This window comes from Amphibalanus amphitrite, unplaced genomic scaffold (assembly GCF_019059575.1).
Source record: "Amphibalanus amphitrite isolate SeventyFive unplaced genomic scaffold, NRLGWU_Aamphi_draft 000015F_arrow, whole genome shotgun sequence".
In the NCBI taxonomy this organism is placed as follows: domain Eukaryota; kingdom Metazoa; phylum Arthropoda; class Thecostraca; order Balanomorpha; family Balanidae; genus Amphibalanus; species Amphibalanus amphitrite.
The window spans coordinates 977,287-995,402 of NW_024881511.1; the positions used below are offsets into that span (position 1 = coordinate 977,287).

The 18,116-nt window shown below is 49.0% G+C and overlaps 3 protein-coding genes across 3 annotated transcripts in view; 1 reads left to right on the plus strand and 2 right to left on the minus strand.

Annotated features, from left to right (window-relative positions):
• Window positions 1-2,349: 2,349 nt before the first annotated feature.
• LOC122385795 (keratin-associated protein 6-2-like) lies at window positions 2,350-4,025 on the minus strand. Its single transcript, XM_043374325.1, has 2 exons — window positions 3,914-4,025; window positions 2,350-3,350 (listed from the first exon to the last, which is right to left on the minus strand). Exons 1-2 carry the CDS (start codon window positions 3,917-3,919, stop codon window positions 2,532-2,534), a joined length of 825 nt encoding a protein of 274 aa, XP_043230260.1. The 5' UTR covers window positions 3,920-4,025; the 3' UTR covers window positions 2,350-2,531.
• A 4,130-nt stretch (window positions 4,026-8,155) lies between these two features.
• Window positions 8,156-18,116, plus strand: part of LOC122386280 (Down syndrome cell adhesion molecule-like protein Dscam2) — a 143,879-nt gene continuing 133,918 nt past the window's right edge. The window contains exon 1 of the mRNA XM_043375331.1: window positions 8,156-8,300. Within this exon, the coding sequence (XP_043231266.1) occupies window positions 8,156-8,300 (145 nt within the window). The remainder of the gene's footprint in view (window positions 8,301-18,116) is intronic.
• LOC122385801 (keratin-associated protein 19-2-like) lies at window positions 8,624-10,225 on the minus strand. Its single transcript, XM_043374338.1, has 2 exons — window positions 10,128-10,225; window positions 8,624-9,289 (listed from the first exon to the last, which is right to left on the minus strand). The coding sequence occupies exons 1-2, from the start codon at window positions 10,131-10,133 to the stop codon at window positions 8,792-8,794; spliced, it is 504 nt and encodes a 167-aa protein (XP_043230273.1). The 5' UTR covers window positions 10,134-10,225; the 3' UTR covers window positions 8,624-8,791.

Genomic DNA, 18,116 nt, shown 5'->3' on the forward strand with positions numbered 1-18,116 from the left:
AAAATGACCTGTGCCGGCGAGGGTTAACCCTCGCCCCGTTGGGGGGGGGGGCATTTTGGCCCCCCCTGTGGTTTTTCCTGAATAACAAGAAAACGGCGGCGCGCAGCGCCACCAAATTTTCAGCACTTCCCGGGCATTAATTAGACACCTTTACACACAATTTCAAGTCTTAGGTCATCTTAGGTCAGGAGTTATTGAGGTCAAACTGAGGTCATGTTCGAGCAAAAATGAGCAAAAACATGCAATCTTGAAACTCTCACGAAATCTACAGTTACCAAGCAATTTCGAAGATCTTTAAATGGTCATGTAAACAAAAAGCGGCGCTACAAAACTGCCATCTCGGATTTCAAAATTGTGGGTCTTTGACCCCCAAAAATTCAAAAAAATGATTTTTTAAGGAAAAACTAAAAAAAAAATCCACAAAATTTCCGAATTTCGAAAAAAAACTGGTATACATGTGATAGTACCTGCGCTCTTCTACATACATATCAAATTTCAGATCGATATCTCGTTTTTTGGCCAAGTTATAGCGAAAAAACTGTTCAAAAATGATGACGTCAAAATTTTGAACTCAATTTTTAGCGATTCTAGACGACGTAGGGCAAAACAAAGACCACCATTGAACTCCCCGTGACGAGCTGCATCGAATCGATACCCATTTTATGCAAAAATATCAACTTTGAAATTTGACCTAATTTGACCTGACCTTTTTTTATAAATTTAGTCCGAACCTTTTGATGGGAAGGATTCACAAGGACAGAGCCACCGCTAAGCGAAGCTTGTTGCGGTGACCCTGCCCTCTACCCTCCGATCGCGCAATTCCAGGTCTATGGCAGAATTTAGAGTCCAAAGTTTAACGTGCGCACATAGCCGCGCACGGCCGGTCCCGTCACTGACTTCACCTGGCTACGGCCTGCCACCAACCGCAACCATACCTGTCAGGAGGCCCATAAATGTCAAGCGCCCGTCGCGCTTCGAACCCGGACTGTTGTAACCGGGAACGCGTGCTCTCACCACGCGGAGTCCAACGCTCTACCAACTGACCTACGGGACCTTGACCTGACCTTGACCTGACCTTCACCAGAACATAATCTAAACTGACCCCAAAGGCTGCCTGACCCACATAATCGTATTTGGCATATAAAATGGACCATAATACATGCATCACATGATATTTTTAATTTGTGACCCTCAGTGACCTGACCTCTGTGACCTGACCTGGTATCAGTGACCTCATATAGCAAAATATGTGTTTGAAGAACATTTCCCCATCGATGATTTTCAATGAAATGTTTTTTACTCGATTGTACAACGCATTTCTTGAAATGCCTGTAAACGGTGAAAACTCGACCTTTAACCTGACCTGTGACGTCATCAGTTTAACCTAGGTCAATGAAATTGGGTCACAAGGTAGTTCCCTGATGGAGCTATCCAACACCGTTTGCCGCTTGTCGCTAGATTGCGTGGTTCTCGAGATCTTAGGGGGGGGGGAATTGCCCCCCCCCCCCCAACAGGACGCGTTGCTCGGCAGAGCCCAACGGGAAGCGGGTTAATGATCGCGAATATCACGAATATCATGTTCAAATGGTTGCTTACTTTAAATTCAGCTCCAAAAACTAGCCTGGAAACATGTAAAACTCGAAGAAGTGGACCGAGGTCATCGAAGGTCAATGACCTGACCTTCAATTGACCTTGACATCCACCCTAATACATGGGACCAGCATCACATCACATATTAGAACGCTTGAAACCACGAGAAGACTGCAAACGTGCGGCTAATGCGAGCCGACATACGCCGAATCGCGATTCCGACCGAACATGGTCTCGAGAAATAGGTCACGGGTAAAAGGTCATTTGGGTCAGGGTCATGAAATTTTTAAGAGTTGGTGTGAAATTGATTAACTCGAATTCGCTATGATCGGCCGCTTTAACACGGGAAATTATTGATGGAAAACTAGTCTTAAGTGAGCTAAAACACATGACCCGGAGCCATTCGGTTCATCATTTTGAATTAATCACTGGCCATTGGCAAGGCTTATTCGTGATATAAATACTTAGTAGGTGAATTTTGTAAATGACAAATGCGAAATGTTACGGCTTGTGCAAAAAGGCACAATTAGAAATTTGAGTGAATCAATTTTGCCAAAATCTTGGCATTAGGTATTGTTCAGCTTGTTGAGACCTAAGGGACATTCGTTGGCGCCACCAGACTGCAAAAAATGACACAATTTCTTCATTATGGCAATTCGACGTTAGCGAGACTGCAGAACCAACGATCGCAAGAAGTCAACGATCCCGAATGTTTTGCAAAATTGAAGAAAAATCGCATCGAGCTTCGTTCAGACAGACTTTTTGTGGTTGTGACAGTAATTTGTATTTTACCACAACACTTGCTTGAGCACACATATTAGGACATAACATGGGACACAACCACACTCGTTTTTCAGTACAGGCGAAATAGAGGGTCACAAATATTGTGAGCACATTGTCAGTAATTGCATCATTTTCTTTGGTAGTTATTAACGGAAGGTTTATCCACTGTAGCTGGAACCATAACTTCCCCTACCACCCCGGAAAAATCCACGGCCGTACTGGTTTCCGTAGCCCAGGTTTCCGAGGCCGTACTGGTTTCCGTAGCCGAGACCGAGCCCACGGGCGCCGAGCAGACCGAAGTTGTTGAGTCCAAACTGGTTTCCGTAGCCGTACTGGTTTCCGTAGCCCAGGTTTCCGAGGCCGTACTGGTTTCCGTAGCCCAGGTTTCCGAGGCCGTACTGGTTTCCGTAGCCCAGGCTTCCGAGGCCGTACTGGTTTCCGTAGCCCAGGTTTCCGAGGCCGTACTGGTTTCCGTAGCCCAGGCTTCCGAGGCCGTACTGGTTTCCGTAGCCCAGGTTTCCGAGGCCGTACTGGTTTCCGTATCGGTACTGACTTCCGTAGCCCAGGTTTCCGAGGCCGTACTGGTTTCCGTATCGGTACTGACTTCCGTAGCCCAGGTTTCCGAGGCCGTACTGGTTTCCGTATCGGTACTGACTTCCGTAGCCCAGGTTTCCGAGGCCGTACTGGTTTCCGTATCGGTACTGACTTCCGTAGCCCAGGTTTCCGAGGCCGTACTGGTTTCCGTATCGGTACTGATTTCCGTAGCCAATGTTTCCGAGGCCGTACTGGTTTCCGTAGCCCAAGTTTCCGAGGCCGTACTGGGTTCCGTAGCCGTAGCCGAAGTTGCCCAGACCACGGTTGAAGAGGCCGCGGCCGAACGCTCCTCTACGGAACAGGCCACCTGCGGAGCCGTAGCCGCCGCCGTAGCTGCCGCCCATAGCGGCGGCGGCAGCCACCAGGCAGGAGAGGATTGCCAGCTGTGGAAACACACAGGTCAGGGTCAGCGATGCTAGGTGGAATGATCTGAGCCGTTGGTGTTATGCTAAAGAAAAATAATGAGCTTGATTTTAAAGTCTCAACAGCGAGTTCATACTGTACGGCAAGTTTATCCCAAACCGTACATAGAGGGTTACCTATACCGCTAATGATTACAGGCAATAACAACCTTTTCAATGTCAATTTAACCTGAAATTGCACTGTTGTTGCTTGGGATTCATAGCCGTTAGTTAGGTATTTGTCAGCGTCCAGTTTCCAAGGTACAACAAGACCTGTAGTCGAAGACATTCACGGTCTTTATTTGCGTCAAGTCATACACGAACATTTGCTTTCTTTGCATCTCAAATCAGTTTTGCCCAAAGCTAGCGACTTTCAAAACTATCTTTTTAAAACCCATCTGAGTATGGAGCTTGAAACCCAAAACTTGCACAAGGGATATATTTCTAAAGGGTTCACCGTTCACCCGTTTCAATGTGGTGTTTTCAGGAGCCAATCCGTGGGATCCGTATTGCTTGTATGCATGAAGAATACGAATTTCGCTTACCTTCATGTCGGTGTCTGGGCTGTCGTCCTGAAGGAGCCGAGCTGAGTGTGTGACTGCTTTGCCGCCAGTTTTCCCTTATATACTGAACTGGCTGAGAGACACGACGGCTGTGCGTTGGCCGCTGACGGTCACGCCTTCCCGTCTGCAGCCAGCCCCGCCCGACGAAATTCCAGTGCCGTGCCGACGGAAAAGCATAAGCGAGCCTGACAGGTGCAAGGTCAGCCAGAAGTTCGTTGCTGGTGAATTGTGATATTTTATGGGATGCCGGCCGTTGTTTTTGCGCGCAGAGGGCCGCAAGGTTTGTTGAGACACTGCATATAAGCTGATAAGAAGAGACCAGAAAACCAAGAATTGTATTTTCTCAGGACTGAGAGCAATCTTTGAAAACCTAAGTTACTGTAATGAAAAATGTGCATTTCGAGGAAAATGTGCTTTTTACATTCTCTGTGTCAAAGACTACATATGTATGTAAGTTATGTGCTATACGTAAATTATATGGTATTTAGCTGGTATTGTATTCAGCTTATGTTCTTATGAAATCGCACATCATCTTGCAGCATCGCCACATTTGCTCTTTACTTGAGCTTAACCGACGAAAACAAGTAGCAAGACTTGGGAACCCATGTAGCTTTCTACACACGGACTCTCCCCATGCGCTCAGACCGTCCCCATGCTAATCTACCAACCCAGGTGGCGTGGCTTACGGCCGGAGAACAGCAGCACAAACACACAGTGCCAGGTGCGGCCAGCCGTCCGGGGGACGAAGCATCGCTCGCCAGACCGCCGCGCCGCTCCCAACACGCAGCATAATTCCGCGGGAAATGAGATTCTGTTGATAATTTCGGCTGACGGCTCTCAGCGCAGGACCAGAGAGCTGCGATGATGCAGACGGCGAAACTAGAGAGCTACGATCGTGAAGACAGCTAAGAAATGGAGCTGCATAATGCAAGTTTAGCCGAAACTTTTGTATCATTCTTGACACCGTGTTTCTATTGAGGCGGCCTTTGAACTATCGAGTAGTCCGTTAATTGTAATGGTGTAGGTTTAAGGCCTGGCTACACTATGCGTTTTCTGCGTGCGTTTTTTAGCCAGGCCTTTATACCAAATCCGCACAGAATACAGTTCGAGCATGTGCTTACCTAAGATGTAATTCTCTGCCCCTTCTCATCAGTCACTCAGTGATGTCAGCTATCTATAACCGCCTTGGATCTCCACCCAGGTTTGTCGTCGTCGAGTGAATTTGTGACGCATATTTGGACAAACAGCGGACAATTAATGCCACGAGATGTCACACTTTTTAGATACATTCGGAAGCAGCACCGCACAATATAGGATGATAAGTGGCTCGGCGATTCTATTGGCGTGTTACTTCCCACAATGCAGCGCGGATAATCTGGTTTCACCGGTCGTGTATAGACCGTGTTACCGGCCACTGACAGCGTCTAATCCCTCACAATAACTCATCAGCGACGCAGAACCGCAGCGCCGAGGGCCGCCCTGGCAGCCTTCCCGTTATGTAAGTGCATGGGGTGTCCGTTTTTCCCGTGTCGATCTCTCTGGAGATTCGGTGGGCTCCGGTGAGAGACACTGCCGTATCCCATTTGGTGGTGCAAGGTGTAGGGTGTAAGGCAGATCAATATGGACAAATCTTATACATGTAGTCCGGCAAGAAATCCTTTCAAAATAGGTGGCACTTTATGGTTGATGACATTTAAGGTAAACTTTCAGACCCTGTCAGTTACAAATAGGTAACAAACGAACCGTAGGCCCACATACAGGGAAGTGCGCTCACTCGTGTGAGAAGAGGACATTTGTTATAGCTCTTGCAGACCGGCAACTGAAGTGATGCACTTATCTCGGTCTTAATTGAAAACTGTCTAACCGTGCTAAGCTAGACTTTGAAATATTTGGGGCTTTTCCAGCTCAATCACTTGGAAATAGGATTATTTGTTCTTTTAACTCGCATCCGGCCGCAGCTGACGTTTCATCCTGGAGCTGATTCTAGGGCCAAAATTATGGTCAAACGGTTTGTAATGTGTGCACAAAAGCATTAACATGTAAATGCCCTTATCCAACACTTGAAAACTTTCAACACAGGATCATTTCACCAACTACTCAAAACCAAAGCCTCGTTTAATGATAATAATGCGGGGCAGAACAGGCAATAGCCATCATGGGCCACGCTGTATTTTCTTCTGCGTATCGCATGATACGCGTAAGTAAATAGACCGAGTGGCATCTGCTTGCCGATTTTATTCTGCGGGTTAGCTACTGCCGACTACAGTAAGTATTTTATTTTTTTATCATATCCTATTCATTAGACTTGTGTTTATACATATTACATATATATTAAATTAGACTTGTGAACTTTGCCTGCCGTTGCCTGCCGTTGTTGTTAACTTTGCCTGCCGAAACAATTCTAAGGCTAATTTACAAGTAATCGTTTTGTGATACCATTCCTTGATTTTGATTGATATGCTGTTCTAATGTTTTCAAACATTACTTTTTGTGGATATTAGTTCGCTTGCAGTGTCCTGAATCAACTACATTAGGAAGCATCATGCATCTCATGAATTACTATTCCACCTTGTGGAACCATCGCAGCGAACTAAGCGGCGGTGCTGCCGGTGATAAACTGTCCACAAAATGAAGTAATAAGCAGCGCCGAGCGTCGTATTCATCTCGGCTCGTCTGCAGGCTCAGCTCCATTCTATCTGGGATCCCTAATGGTGACCTCTGCGCCACTCTACCGGCGGCGCCGAATGGGCGCGGCGCCGCGCTGCGCCACTTCCGCCGCGCTCTCGGCCCGCCCTGCCCCGGAACCTACTCAGCCGGGCTGGGCTGGTTCTGCACCGCTCTGCTACCAGACGTGACGTCCAACGGCTCTGTGACGACGGCGCCGCTGCTGGGACGGTGGCCGGTCGTCGTTAGCGGAGCACTTAGTCGGAGGTCATTAGGCATTGGGAGCGGACATTTTAGGCGCATCATGCGTGTTTTGGGATTAAACAGAACAGTAGTACATATGAAGGTTACACGAATAGGTAATTCTTGGAAACCACTCGTCGTCCGTTAAAAGAGTTTAATCGACGTACATTGAATTAATGTTTGTCTAAATGTGGGATATTTTCATATTGTAGCGACTGACCTATGGTTTGAACATTTCACTAGATTAGTTTGCGAACTATTATCAAGTGTTATAATGCACGATCATACGCAAAAAAATATACAAGTTCCCAACGCATTGGAACGCCCTGTTACGAGAAGGAGGTGCCTCAAGTTGGTCGGCGGCTTCTCCTGCCATCGACAGGCTCGGCCGGTCGGGCCGCTTCCGCCCCTCCACGGCACTGACATATGAGCAACGATTCGAGCCGTTATTGGCCATTCATCACGCATGCAACAAATCAATTCCAAAACGCGCGACGCTAAATTGCCTACATATATGAGCGCGACAGGTTGTGCAAGCTGGGCAGTCTAATCTTTATAAACTTGACTTGCAAGAAGCGTTTAGCATATAGCTACCAAAAATATCCGAGGCTGCTGTCGTACGTAAGTTCGTTGTGCTTAGCGCAATGCAAACAATAAAAACATCGCGTTTTTTATATCATTTGTGCAGTGTAAATTACTGCAACCAGTGTAACTATTCATAAATGAATGATTTGTGTGCGAAACACGCTATGTTTCTGCCTCTCTGAGAAATATTTATGTTGATCTACATCCGTGTCATGTTGCCAGCTTATTGCAGCAAGACAAAGATGTCACATTAATAATGCCATCTAGTCTCCGGTATTGTGAGGGACGGGTCACCGGCATTTTTCCGGCGACACATTCCCGTGCCATTTCGCCGTATACGGAGCAATTTCGGTGGTCCAAGGTGCGGAAACCACACGCCATTCGGCGCGATTTATAGGCTGTCCGGCCGGGCCGATTGCCGTTTCACTAAGCCAGCGTTCCGGCCGGCGGGGCTCTCCGCTGCCCCTCGTCCACCGACCCGCCGACCCACCGAGACACCGCCACGGGCGCCACCATACCGTCACTTTCAGCACGGCGGACCCGTGCCGCCCCACGCCGCTACCCTGATCTAATTGGCCCATTGTCTCCCGGCTCATCCTGCCGGCTGTATCTTCAAGCCGGAACTGGCCTCGGGCTGGAGGTGGAGCGGAGACACGCGCCGTGAGGGGCGGTGTGCGGGGCCCGGGCCCAGTCAGCGCCGACGCCGACAGGCGGTCGCGCGCCGGCCCGTCGATGGCGACAGTGGTGCTCCGTCGGTACCGACGGGAGGACGTGTGGCGGCCGTCGGCGGCGGCGCGGAGGGGCGCGATGGAGGCGGCGCGTCGACTGGTGGTCGGCGGCCTGCTGGGACTGCTCACAGCAGCGCTGATCGCCGCAGGTGGGTTCAAACGCGGCAGTCGGTGCCGCTCAGTATGTGGACAGACTGCTCGATTGTCGGCAGTCCGTTCAATCCTGCAGTAGTTCATCCAGTTCGCGGCCAGTCCCCTCAGTCCACAGACTTTAGGCCCAGTCCACAGACAGTTGGCTCAGTCTGCGAACAGTATGCATGAGAGAGAGAGAGAGAGAGAGAGAGAGAGAGAGAGAGAGAGAGAGAGAGAGAGAGAGAGAGAGAGAGAGAGAGAGAGAGAGAGAGAGAGAGAGAGAGAGAGAGAGAGAGAGAGAGAGAGCCGAGCTCCGCCGGTTTAGAGCGAAATACCAAAGTTGGTGTTGCCTTTATATATTGCAATTACAATAAGACACACACGCACACTCGAGCGTGCTCCATGCAAATTGAGACGTAGGACAAACATTTGCGAATTCCAGCCGGGTCATTCCGCCACACATTCATTGATTTAACATCATTTATTCGCATGACCTTTTAAACAATAATTAGTGAACATAGCCTCCGTAGCCACTGCCGCCAAGCAAACCAAAGTTGCGGAAGCCAAATCTACGGCCATAGCCTCCGTACTGGTTTCCGTAGCCCAGGTTTCCGAGGCCGTACTGGTTTCCGTAGCCGAGACCGAGCCCACGGGCGCCGTACGGACCAAAGTTGCCGAACAGACCGAAGTTTCTGAAGCCAAGCAGGTTTCCGTATCCATACTGGTTTCCGTAGCCAAGATTTCCGTAGCCGTACTGGTTTCCGTAGCCCAGGTTTCCGAGGCCGTACTGGGTTCCGTAGCCGTACTGGTTTCCGTAGGCCAAGTTACCGAGGCCGTACTGGGTTCCGTAGCCGTAGCCGAAGTTACCCAGACCGCGGTTGAAGAGGCCGCGGCCGAAGGCTCCTCTGCGGAACAGGCCACCTGCGGAGCCGTAGCCGCCGCCGAAGCCGGCGCCGCGGCCGCCCATGGCGGCGGCGGCAGCCACCAGGCAGGAGAGGATTGCGAGCTGTGGAAACACACAGGTTATGGTTAGCGACACAAATAAAGCCGAATGGGGAATGGGGAATGATGCATCATTTTGTAGCGGTGCTCTAAAAATGAGGCTTATTTTAAAGTTGTTTTAACAAATTACGTCAAAATACCGACTACCTAATCCAAAGTATTAAATCAAGTAAATGCCTCGTCGAACACAACGTTGCTCATTTATCCAAAGTTCATATGTACATTCGCCAGTTTAATCCGCGCCTTGATGGGGGGCATTTTGGCCCCCTGTGTTTTTTCTTTAATAGTGAAAAACGGCCAAATTTTCAGTACCTTTTAGACATCAATTTGACACCTTCATACACAATTTTAAGCCATAGGTCATCGGTCAGAAGTTACTGAAGTCAAACTGAGGTGATGTTCGAGCACAAAAATCTACATACCAAATTTTAGATCGAAACCTCCTTTTTTGGCCAAGTTATAGCGAAAAAACTGTTCAAAATTGATGACGTCATATTTTCGAACTCAATTTTTAGCAATTTTAGAGCACGTAACGCAAAACAAAACCACTATTAGACTCCCCGTGACGAGCTGCATCGAACCAATACCCATTTTATGCAAAAATATCAAGTTTGAAATGTTTGCCTTATTTGACCTGAACTTGACCTGACCTTCACCAGAACATAACCTTTACTGGCCCCAAAGATTGTCTGACCCACATGATTTCAGTTGTCATGTAAAATGGACCATAAAACATGCAGCACATGATATTTTCATATTTTGGTACCCTCAGTGACTTGACCTCTGTGACCTGACCTGGTATCAGTAAGTGTTACAGGATACTCGACCGTAATTTTGCTTACCTTCATGTCGGTGTCTGGGTTATTGTCCTGGGAAGCCGAGATGAGTGTGTGGCTGCTTTGTCGCCAGTTTTCCTTTATATACTGAACTGGCTGAGAGACATGACGGCTGTTCGCTGGTCACCGGTTATGCCTTCCGGCTAAAGCGGTCCTTTACGTAAATCCCGTATCATGTCTTTTACACTTATTGCATTTCTAGAGGAGCAATTACAGCCATTCTATAAGCATTTGAAAACTACAATGCAAAAAGGAGGGTAAAATAATGGTTATATAAATTTAGTGAAGAGAGCGTGTAGAATAATTAGTACTTTTTACCTTATAAGGCATTTGACAGTCCAGTTCAGTTCACGGTCAGTTCTGTCTACATAATTTGCAGCCTCGGTACACAGTCAGTCCACCTCAATGGGTGCTGCTTCTCTAACCCATAGGCTGGAAGGTCCCAGAGCCAAAACAGGGTGTCCGGAAATTATTTGCCCCTGGTTCATTCAGCTAAATCCCACCATGCGCTTTAAGAACCGTTAAAAAATTTGCTAAGACCATGCCTCAGGCCATCCACAGCTGTCCGTTAGACATATGACATAACCCGGTCACCTGTACTTGAGACTTGCGAGGCGCCAGGGGCCAGTGTTTGGCAGGCGTACCTAACTCTCACCTGGACGTGGTGTCTACTATGACGAAAAAAATTCTTTGACGAAGCGTCATCACGCTGAAGTTATGGTGAAGAATGGAATGAAGTAGGAAGTCAAATCGAATCCTCTGTCCTAATCCCAATCGAAAACCTATGGGAAATCATGAAGGAGGAGCACAGCAAGATTGAACCAGCTCCCACAGAAAACAGACTTTAGAGGAACCTGTGAAAGGTGTGGCTGAACATCAGCGCGGATACTCTGGACATCTTGATCCATAGGCGGCGGAACGGGGAGGGCACCGGGGCACCGTGCCCCCCTTTGATTTTGGCATTTTAACATTAGCCCTATGGGCGTTGCATGGAAAGAATGGGACCAAAAGTCGGCAGTGCCCCCCCCCCATTAATTGAAGGTGTTCCGCCGCTACTGTCTTGATCTATGAAATGCCAAAGCGGATGAGGGAATGGGTAGGACAGGGGCCGGCAGGGGATAAATTGGTAAATAAACCATGACCCGGGGGCTCCTTGTTTATTAATTATGGCGGCGAGTTGATGGAGGGGCAAATAATTTCCGAACATCCTGTAATGCAGGTTATAACCCAGCCATTCGACCATTGACCATTGACCATGTCTGTGGATGATTGTGACAATGTATGACTCTGTGGGAGAAAGAGCCAACCGCATGTTGGAACCCACAACGATCCGCAATACATATACTATACAATATACATAGTTACATACATACAAGTTGTAGAGGCTGACGATGATCCTTACAAAGGATGGGAACTGACACATGCCTTAGTATGCAAAACTGTTTACGAAAAACGTCATATTGCGGCAAACTTCAAAATACTTGTACTAATCTACTTATTTAGAAACACAACTGTACTTGCCTATCCTCTTTAACTCGTCAAGGTACAACGAAACTAAGAGCCATGTCGACCAGTAGCAAGGGCATAAAAGATCAAGCTGCATACTGCGTATTTCATTTTTGCTCTCACGAGGAAAGAAACTACACCTAGCTAAGATTTAATCGCGTGTGGAAAGCAACCAAATGACCTAAAGGCGCCACTCTGCAAAGGTTGCTCGTGAGCCTGCTCACGTGGTTTTACAGTTACAATGCCGGCACTATCCCACGAGCGCGTTTATCCCGTTGAGCTGCAGACGTCTTGGGCGTGACTTGGTCTGGACCGGTGCCGCACGGCGCCGGCGGGCCGCCCACACTGGGCAGTTCACATTCCTCGGTCAGGGGCAGCGTGTGACCGGAACTCCGGAGAGCAGCTGATTGAGGCGGTCCCGACCTGCTACCGAGCAGACAAACCCGAGTGACTGAATAGAGAACAGAACAGGGCTAAAGCGCCGGAAGTGAACAGCCGGCCTGGCATTGCGCATGGAGCTTGATATTTCAGATCAAATTCTGAACGAAAGATGCAGAATTGCATCTTTCTCTGCGAATGCAGAGTTTTGAACATATGCCTGGCCATTTGAACTTGAGCTCCGTATCAGCAGTTGGTTATCAGGTGACCCTCGAATTGCCTTTCCTGTCAGACAGTTATGCGTCACATAGTTACCCGTGAGAGTAACACAGGTTGCACGTTTGCCAAATCTATTTCACGAACGGATTGCAAATTTATTTTCCCAGCGGCCGAGAGGAGCTGTATTAGTCGGTTGCTAGCCTTATGCTCGGCCTTCCACCGGCCATTGCAAGTTACAAGTTACCAACAGCGGCAAATACTTTTTTGTAACCTGAAATGTCATGTTGCTTGCACTTTTTGTGATAAATGAGCGAATGGACAGTGTTGGAATTTATCCGACAGTAACGTCATGCTGCAGGACTTACCTTTCTGAAAGATAAGCCGGGACAGTAGCCCAAATATTCAGCGAAAATCAAATGACTTCATTAAGCCGGCCTTGAAGGCCGGATAGCACGACAAAAACTAAAGGTTAATCCTGAATAAGCCATTAGACCCGAACCATGAATGGCAGCTCACCGATTAAGGAGAAAATTATTTTTGGGCGTGATCTGCCGCTGCTTGGGGAACATATCGTTGCTCTTATCGCCAAAGTGACAGCATATACCTGCAAGAGGTATACGAAATGAAAGTACACATCATTTATTGGACTATGTAGACGGCTTGGCTTTGACAAGTCGGTGTCCATAGGCCCATGTGTTACCAGCCGTGATCCTGAAGCAAAATATTAAATAAGATCACTCATTGAAACATTTTCAAATTCATACTAAATGTACACTTACTCACACAAATTCAATAAGCTCCACAATTTAATTTGACGATTTAACTATTTCGTGTCATATACTGTCTTATTTACCAGTGCATCTACATGAACTATTTCGTGTCATACTGTCTTATTTACCAGTGCATCTACAGCGGCGGTGCTCGCCTTCCCATTTTCTCAACAACAGTTCAAAGTTTTTTCCCGGCTTTTGTAAAAACGTGACAGGCTTTGTATTGATTTGGCCGGCTTACGCAACCGGACGTTCGGCTTTCGCCGGTAAATCTGCGAGTTTTGCAGTGCTTTTTGTCTTCGGAATGGACATCTAACAGAAGTGATATAATGATACTTTTCCCGGTCTCGGCCAAACAAGTTAAGGCTGTGTTTTTCTGGGAGGTAAGCCGATCAAGTGCAGTGTTTTTGACTGATCGTAATGCTGCTGTTCACCGGATCACGATTGTCACGAAATGAGCCGTCACAATAGTGACAAACACAACGTAAAGAATTACAGTGCCACTGAACAGTGAACATTCTCCATTCATTCAATCCAGAACCCACTATTGTGAACTGCTCTGTCAGCCTATAAACTGTCAGAATGATGCATTTGGAGCATTGTACCGGATCAGGCCCATTAGCCCTGCGGCACTGAGCTCTCTGTCGGCTGTCTCCTGTGCTAACGTCCGTATTTAAACAGGCACATTTTACGGTAGGATGATAACTATAAGAATATAGTCATATATCAACATTGAAGATACGAGCCTACAGCGCTGGTGTGGCTCCAACCGATTGTTTTGCTTGCTCTGATGACCGCCTGCGTGAGGTCTCTCACCCGGCCGCCAGGTCACGTGTGTGTGTGTGACGTCACGGGCGCCCGGGGCTACATAATTCGCCGAGCGCTGACCGCCGCCGGGATCTGCAGACGGCTGCACACCCAGCAGTATCACTACACCTCAGATAACCACTTGTGTGGGTAACCACTAGCCATAATGATTCAAAGAATATTAGGTACTTATTAATGGTGTGATGTAATTTTATAGTTGAAGTAATATACCTGCATTCGTCCCCTCAATTTTTGCCATTTATTGCTATTTGTTAATTACAGGAGCTCGTACGTATTGTTAGACCAGACAGTGTGCAATACGTTTCCCATACAAAATCTTCGTCCAACAGACGCGAGATCGACCAATGTTCATTCCCATGGCCCGGGCCGCGGCCCGATCTCAGAGTGACACACTCCAATTCACCGGGTCGCCGTCTATAACGTCTCACGGACGGGCCGGGCCGGCCGTGTCGGAGGACATCCCCCTCCCCTCCCCTCCCTCCTGGGTCAGCGGCGGGTCAGGCAGGGCCGCAGGTGGGACCTCTGACTAAGTGGCGCTGTCAGACCGAGTGACAGACACCGCTGGCGGTGCCGACCCGCCGCGCTGGTCGGCTCCGCTCCGACACCCGATTACGGGAGAGGATCCTCGAGAGACCCAGCTGACTGGACTGTCAGACCAGAGAGACAGCAGCGGACTGTCCGAATGGACTGTCAAACAGAAGAGACAGAGAGCACTGGACTGTCTGACCGGAGAGACTGACAGCACTGGACTGTCAGACTGGAGAGGCCGAGCTGACTGGACTGTCAAACCGGAGAGGCATTAACAGACTGTCCGAATTGACTGTCAAACTAGAGAGACCGAGACGACTTGGCTGGTCCGCTTAACTTATAGACGGCACGGCACAATAAGCTGGCAGAGCTGGCTGGACTGTCAGACTGATGAAGAGACAGACGGCACTTGACTGTCTGAATGGACTGTCAGACTGGAGACACAGTACGGAACTGGCCGACTGAACTGTTGGAAAGACAGCACTGGACTGATCGACTGCGGACTGTCAGAGTAGACTGAGATGATACCTGACTGCTGGACAGCGCTGTTCAAGCCAACTTGAATGGACTCGCTTCTGTGGACTACAGAGCAGCCAGCAAACACCTCGGATCCGCTAATTGATGTGCCCTGAAACAGGCGGCTGGTGAAGCAACTGCAACAGAGGGCTAGTTAGAAGAAACAGAAGGAGAGGGAGAAGGGCCTCCAGTTGTGGCGGAGCACCTCTGTGATCCTTGCATTAGGAAGGCTGTTTCTGTGCTCGACGGTCACGGAACCAGTGTACCGCCTCTTCCCCCATGTGACATGTGTCGCGAGCGCCGGAAGGAGCCTCCCCTCCCCCCTCCCCCTAGCCCTCCAAGCCGATAACACCAACGTTCGGCGGGGCTGTGTTTTCTCCATAAGCAGATACCGGTGGTGCCAATATTGTGTTTGGCCCGTGTCGCCGATCCCCGGCGATTAGCACTTCGCTTCCGCTGAGAGGAAACATCGGCTCTCGGGATAGCACGCGGAGGAGATGGAAGGGAGGGATGGAGAGGGAAAGCCTTGACAGACCGAAATTTCCGCCGGCTCAGATCAGTGTTCTCTACGTCATTGCTCGTGAGGAGATTGGGATTCGCGCCGAGGCTGAATTTCATTCGATCATAGTCCTGAATCGGTTAATTCATTTGAAGTCTCTGTGGGCCTCGCTATTCATTCATTTCACTGTAAAGCGTTTTATTTCAAATTGGTTGCTCTGATTTTCACGTTTGTTTGATGTTGAACTAAGTGAAGGATGCATCATCAATCTGACCTTTAAGTTTTTGTTCATCTTAGATTCGCTGGTGCCATTTTCGGTGGCTAAAAACTATGACGTTCAATGATTCACAGCCAGCCATCTCAGCACATCACCCTTCTTCCTCTACATCCCCGTGATATTCAGCTCTCTGTGAGCTGGGCTCTCTCGCATACATCAGCCGAGGCACACTCCCTGACCGGGCCGGGCGCGGCGCCGCGGTGGCGGCGACAGTCTCATCAGCCGTCAGAGCTGCCGTGATTAGCTGATAATCAGCCTCGTAAATCCGTCCGGCTTGTCAGGGCATTGTTCGTGTACTGGCTTACCTCAGGCCATGACTCTGCCGCCGCCACCGGCCGGCGCGGCTGACCCTGCCATGCGCCCGCCTGCCCCTCCCCTTAGTCCTCTGTTCCGACCAGAAGGCAGCAATATCCATAATGTCCGGCATTCCATTCGGATTTTACGGTCTTTGGGCCGGTCGGCATTGGTCGTAAAGTGACAAATATTGCGTCCGATGTGGCGCCGGCGGTGGCGGGTCGGCCGAGGCTAGTCCGGCCGCCGCCGGAGGAGGAGTGGGCACGGTGATATTGCTCGGACCGGACGACCGCCCGGGACACGCCGCCGGCGGGCGCCGAACACGGCCATCACGAACGTCACGAATCACGAATATCACGAATCACGAGCATCACGAATCACGAACATCACGAATCACGAATATCACGAATCACGAGCGCGTAGATATCGAATATCACGAATGCAGAATGCTATCAGCGCGTCGGTTGAGCGCCGTTGCGGTCACCAGTGTGATCTGCAGCACTAAGTGCGCTCGCTATAACAGATGATCGGTGAACGTCTCTGCACAGCGACTTTCGTGATGTCAATGCAGATGGTGATATGTCAAACATGTTATTGTGTATGTACCTATAAGCTGGCTTATAGACCAGGGCCCGTATTCACGTCGGAATTTTTCGTAAGATTTATCTTACGATCGCTCTTTGTCGTACGATAATTTGGTATTCACGTTGGCATCGCAAACAGTTAAGATTTATCTTACGATCAAAATTTTGTTCGTAGACATTTGTCGTACGATCGATCGTAAGTGCTATTCACGTCGGGACATCTTACGTCGAATCTTAAGATGATCGTAAGATCTTAATGATGAAGGTATTGGGAAGATACGACTACTCACTGAGCTGTCGTAAGACGTCACCTATGCTTATGAATTGTATATTTAGGTATTGAAATTGTTGTTTATGATTTTTTTGTTCTCGCGAGCGAGCGCGAAAAAGAGTTTTCAATGTAATGGGAAAATATCAGTATGAGCGGTACAGCTCGGAACAGCCTACAACGCTTATATAGCGTACAGCCTATAAGCCTATAAGCGTACAGCCTATAACGCTTTTGAGAAGCTTTTATCTCGGCCACCGCTGGGCCGACTGAACCGCGGTCTTTTTTGTTTGGTAGCCCCATCCCTCCTACCTCGTAATTGACTACTCTTGATGCACCTGGGTGATCGCCGTGTCATGTGGCTCTTGCAAAGCCAAGGGTGTCAACTCAGAACCCAAAGTCGTTCTGCTGAATTTACGTTTTTGAGAGGATTATGTCTGAGTAAGCACAGGATCGATTTACTAGGAAATATGTTTGTAGGGTATATTCATCCATTCTGCCAAGGACACGACTTTTCTCGATGCATGTGGGTGACCATGGCTGCACGTGCCACGTGCATCATAAGGAGATGTCATGTTTGTAGCAATTACAATAACTATGTAATTATCGTGCCCATTGCGCTGAAACTTAGCATGTGGGTAGGCACTCATCGGGCAATGCATTTCTATGTGTCACGTTAGGGGTACTACTGCACGTGCGCACGTGCAGTGGTCGCTCCTAGATCTCGGGAACGGCTGGACCAATTGCGCTCAAGATTGGCACATCGGTAGGGACCGCTTAGTAGCGTGCCGGGCAAAAGTCGTTTGGGACCCCTTTGCACGTGCGCACGTGCAGGAGGCCGCTTCCATATATAGAGAACGGCGAGGCCGATTGCGCCCAAATTTGGTACACCTTTAGGAACCGCTTAAGAGGGTGCCGAGCAAATGTCATTTGTGACTCCGGTAACCGGTTGCACGTGCGCGCGCGCAGCAGGCCGCTTCCGGATCTCGAGGACGGCTAGGCCGATTGCGCCCAAATTTGGTACACCTTTAGGAACCGCTTAAGAGGGTGCCGAGCAAATGTCATTTGTGACTCCGGTAACCGGTTGCACGTGCGCGCGCGCAGCAGGCCGCTTCCAGATCTCGAGGACGGCTAGGCCGATTGCGCTTAAATTTGGTACGGCTTTAGGAATCGCTCAGGAGGTTGTCGAGCAAAAGTCAATTGTGACCCTGTTCGCAATTCGCACGTGCGAACGCGCAAGAGGCCGCTTCCGGATCTCGAGAACGGCTGGGCCGATTGCGCTTAAATTTGGTACACCTTTAGGAATCGCTTAGGAGGGTGCCGAGTGA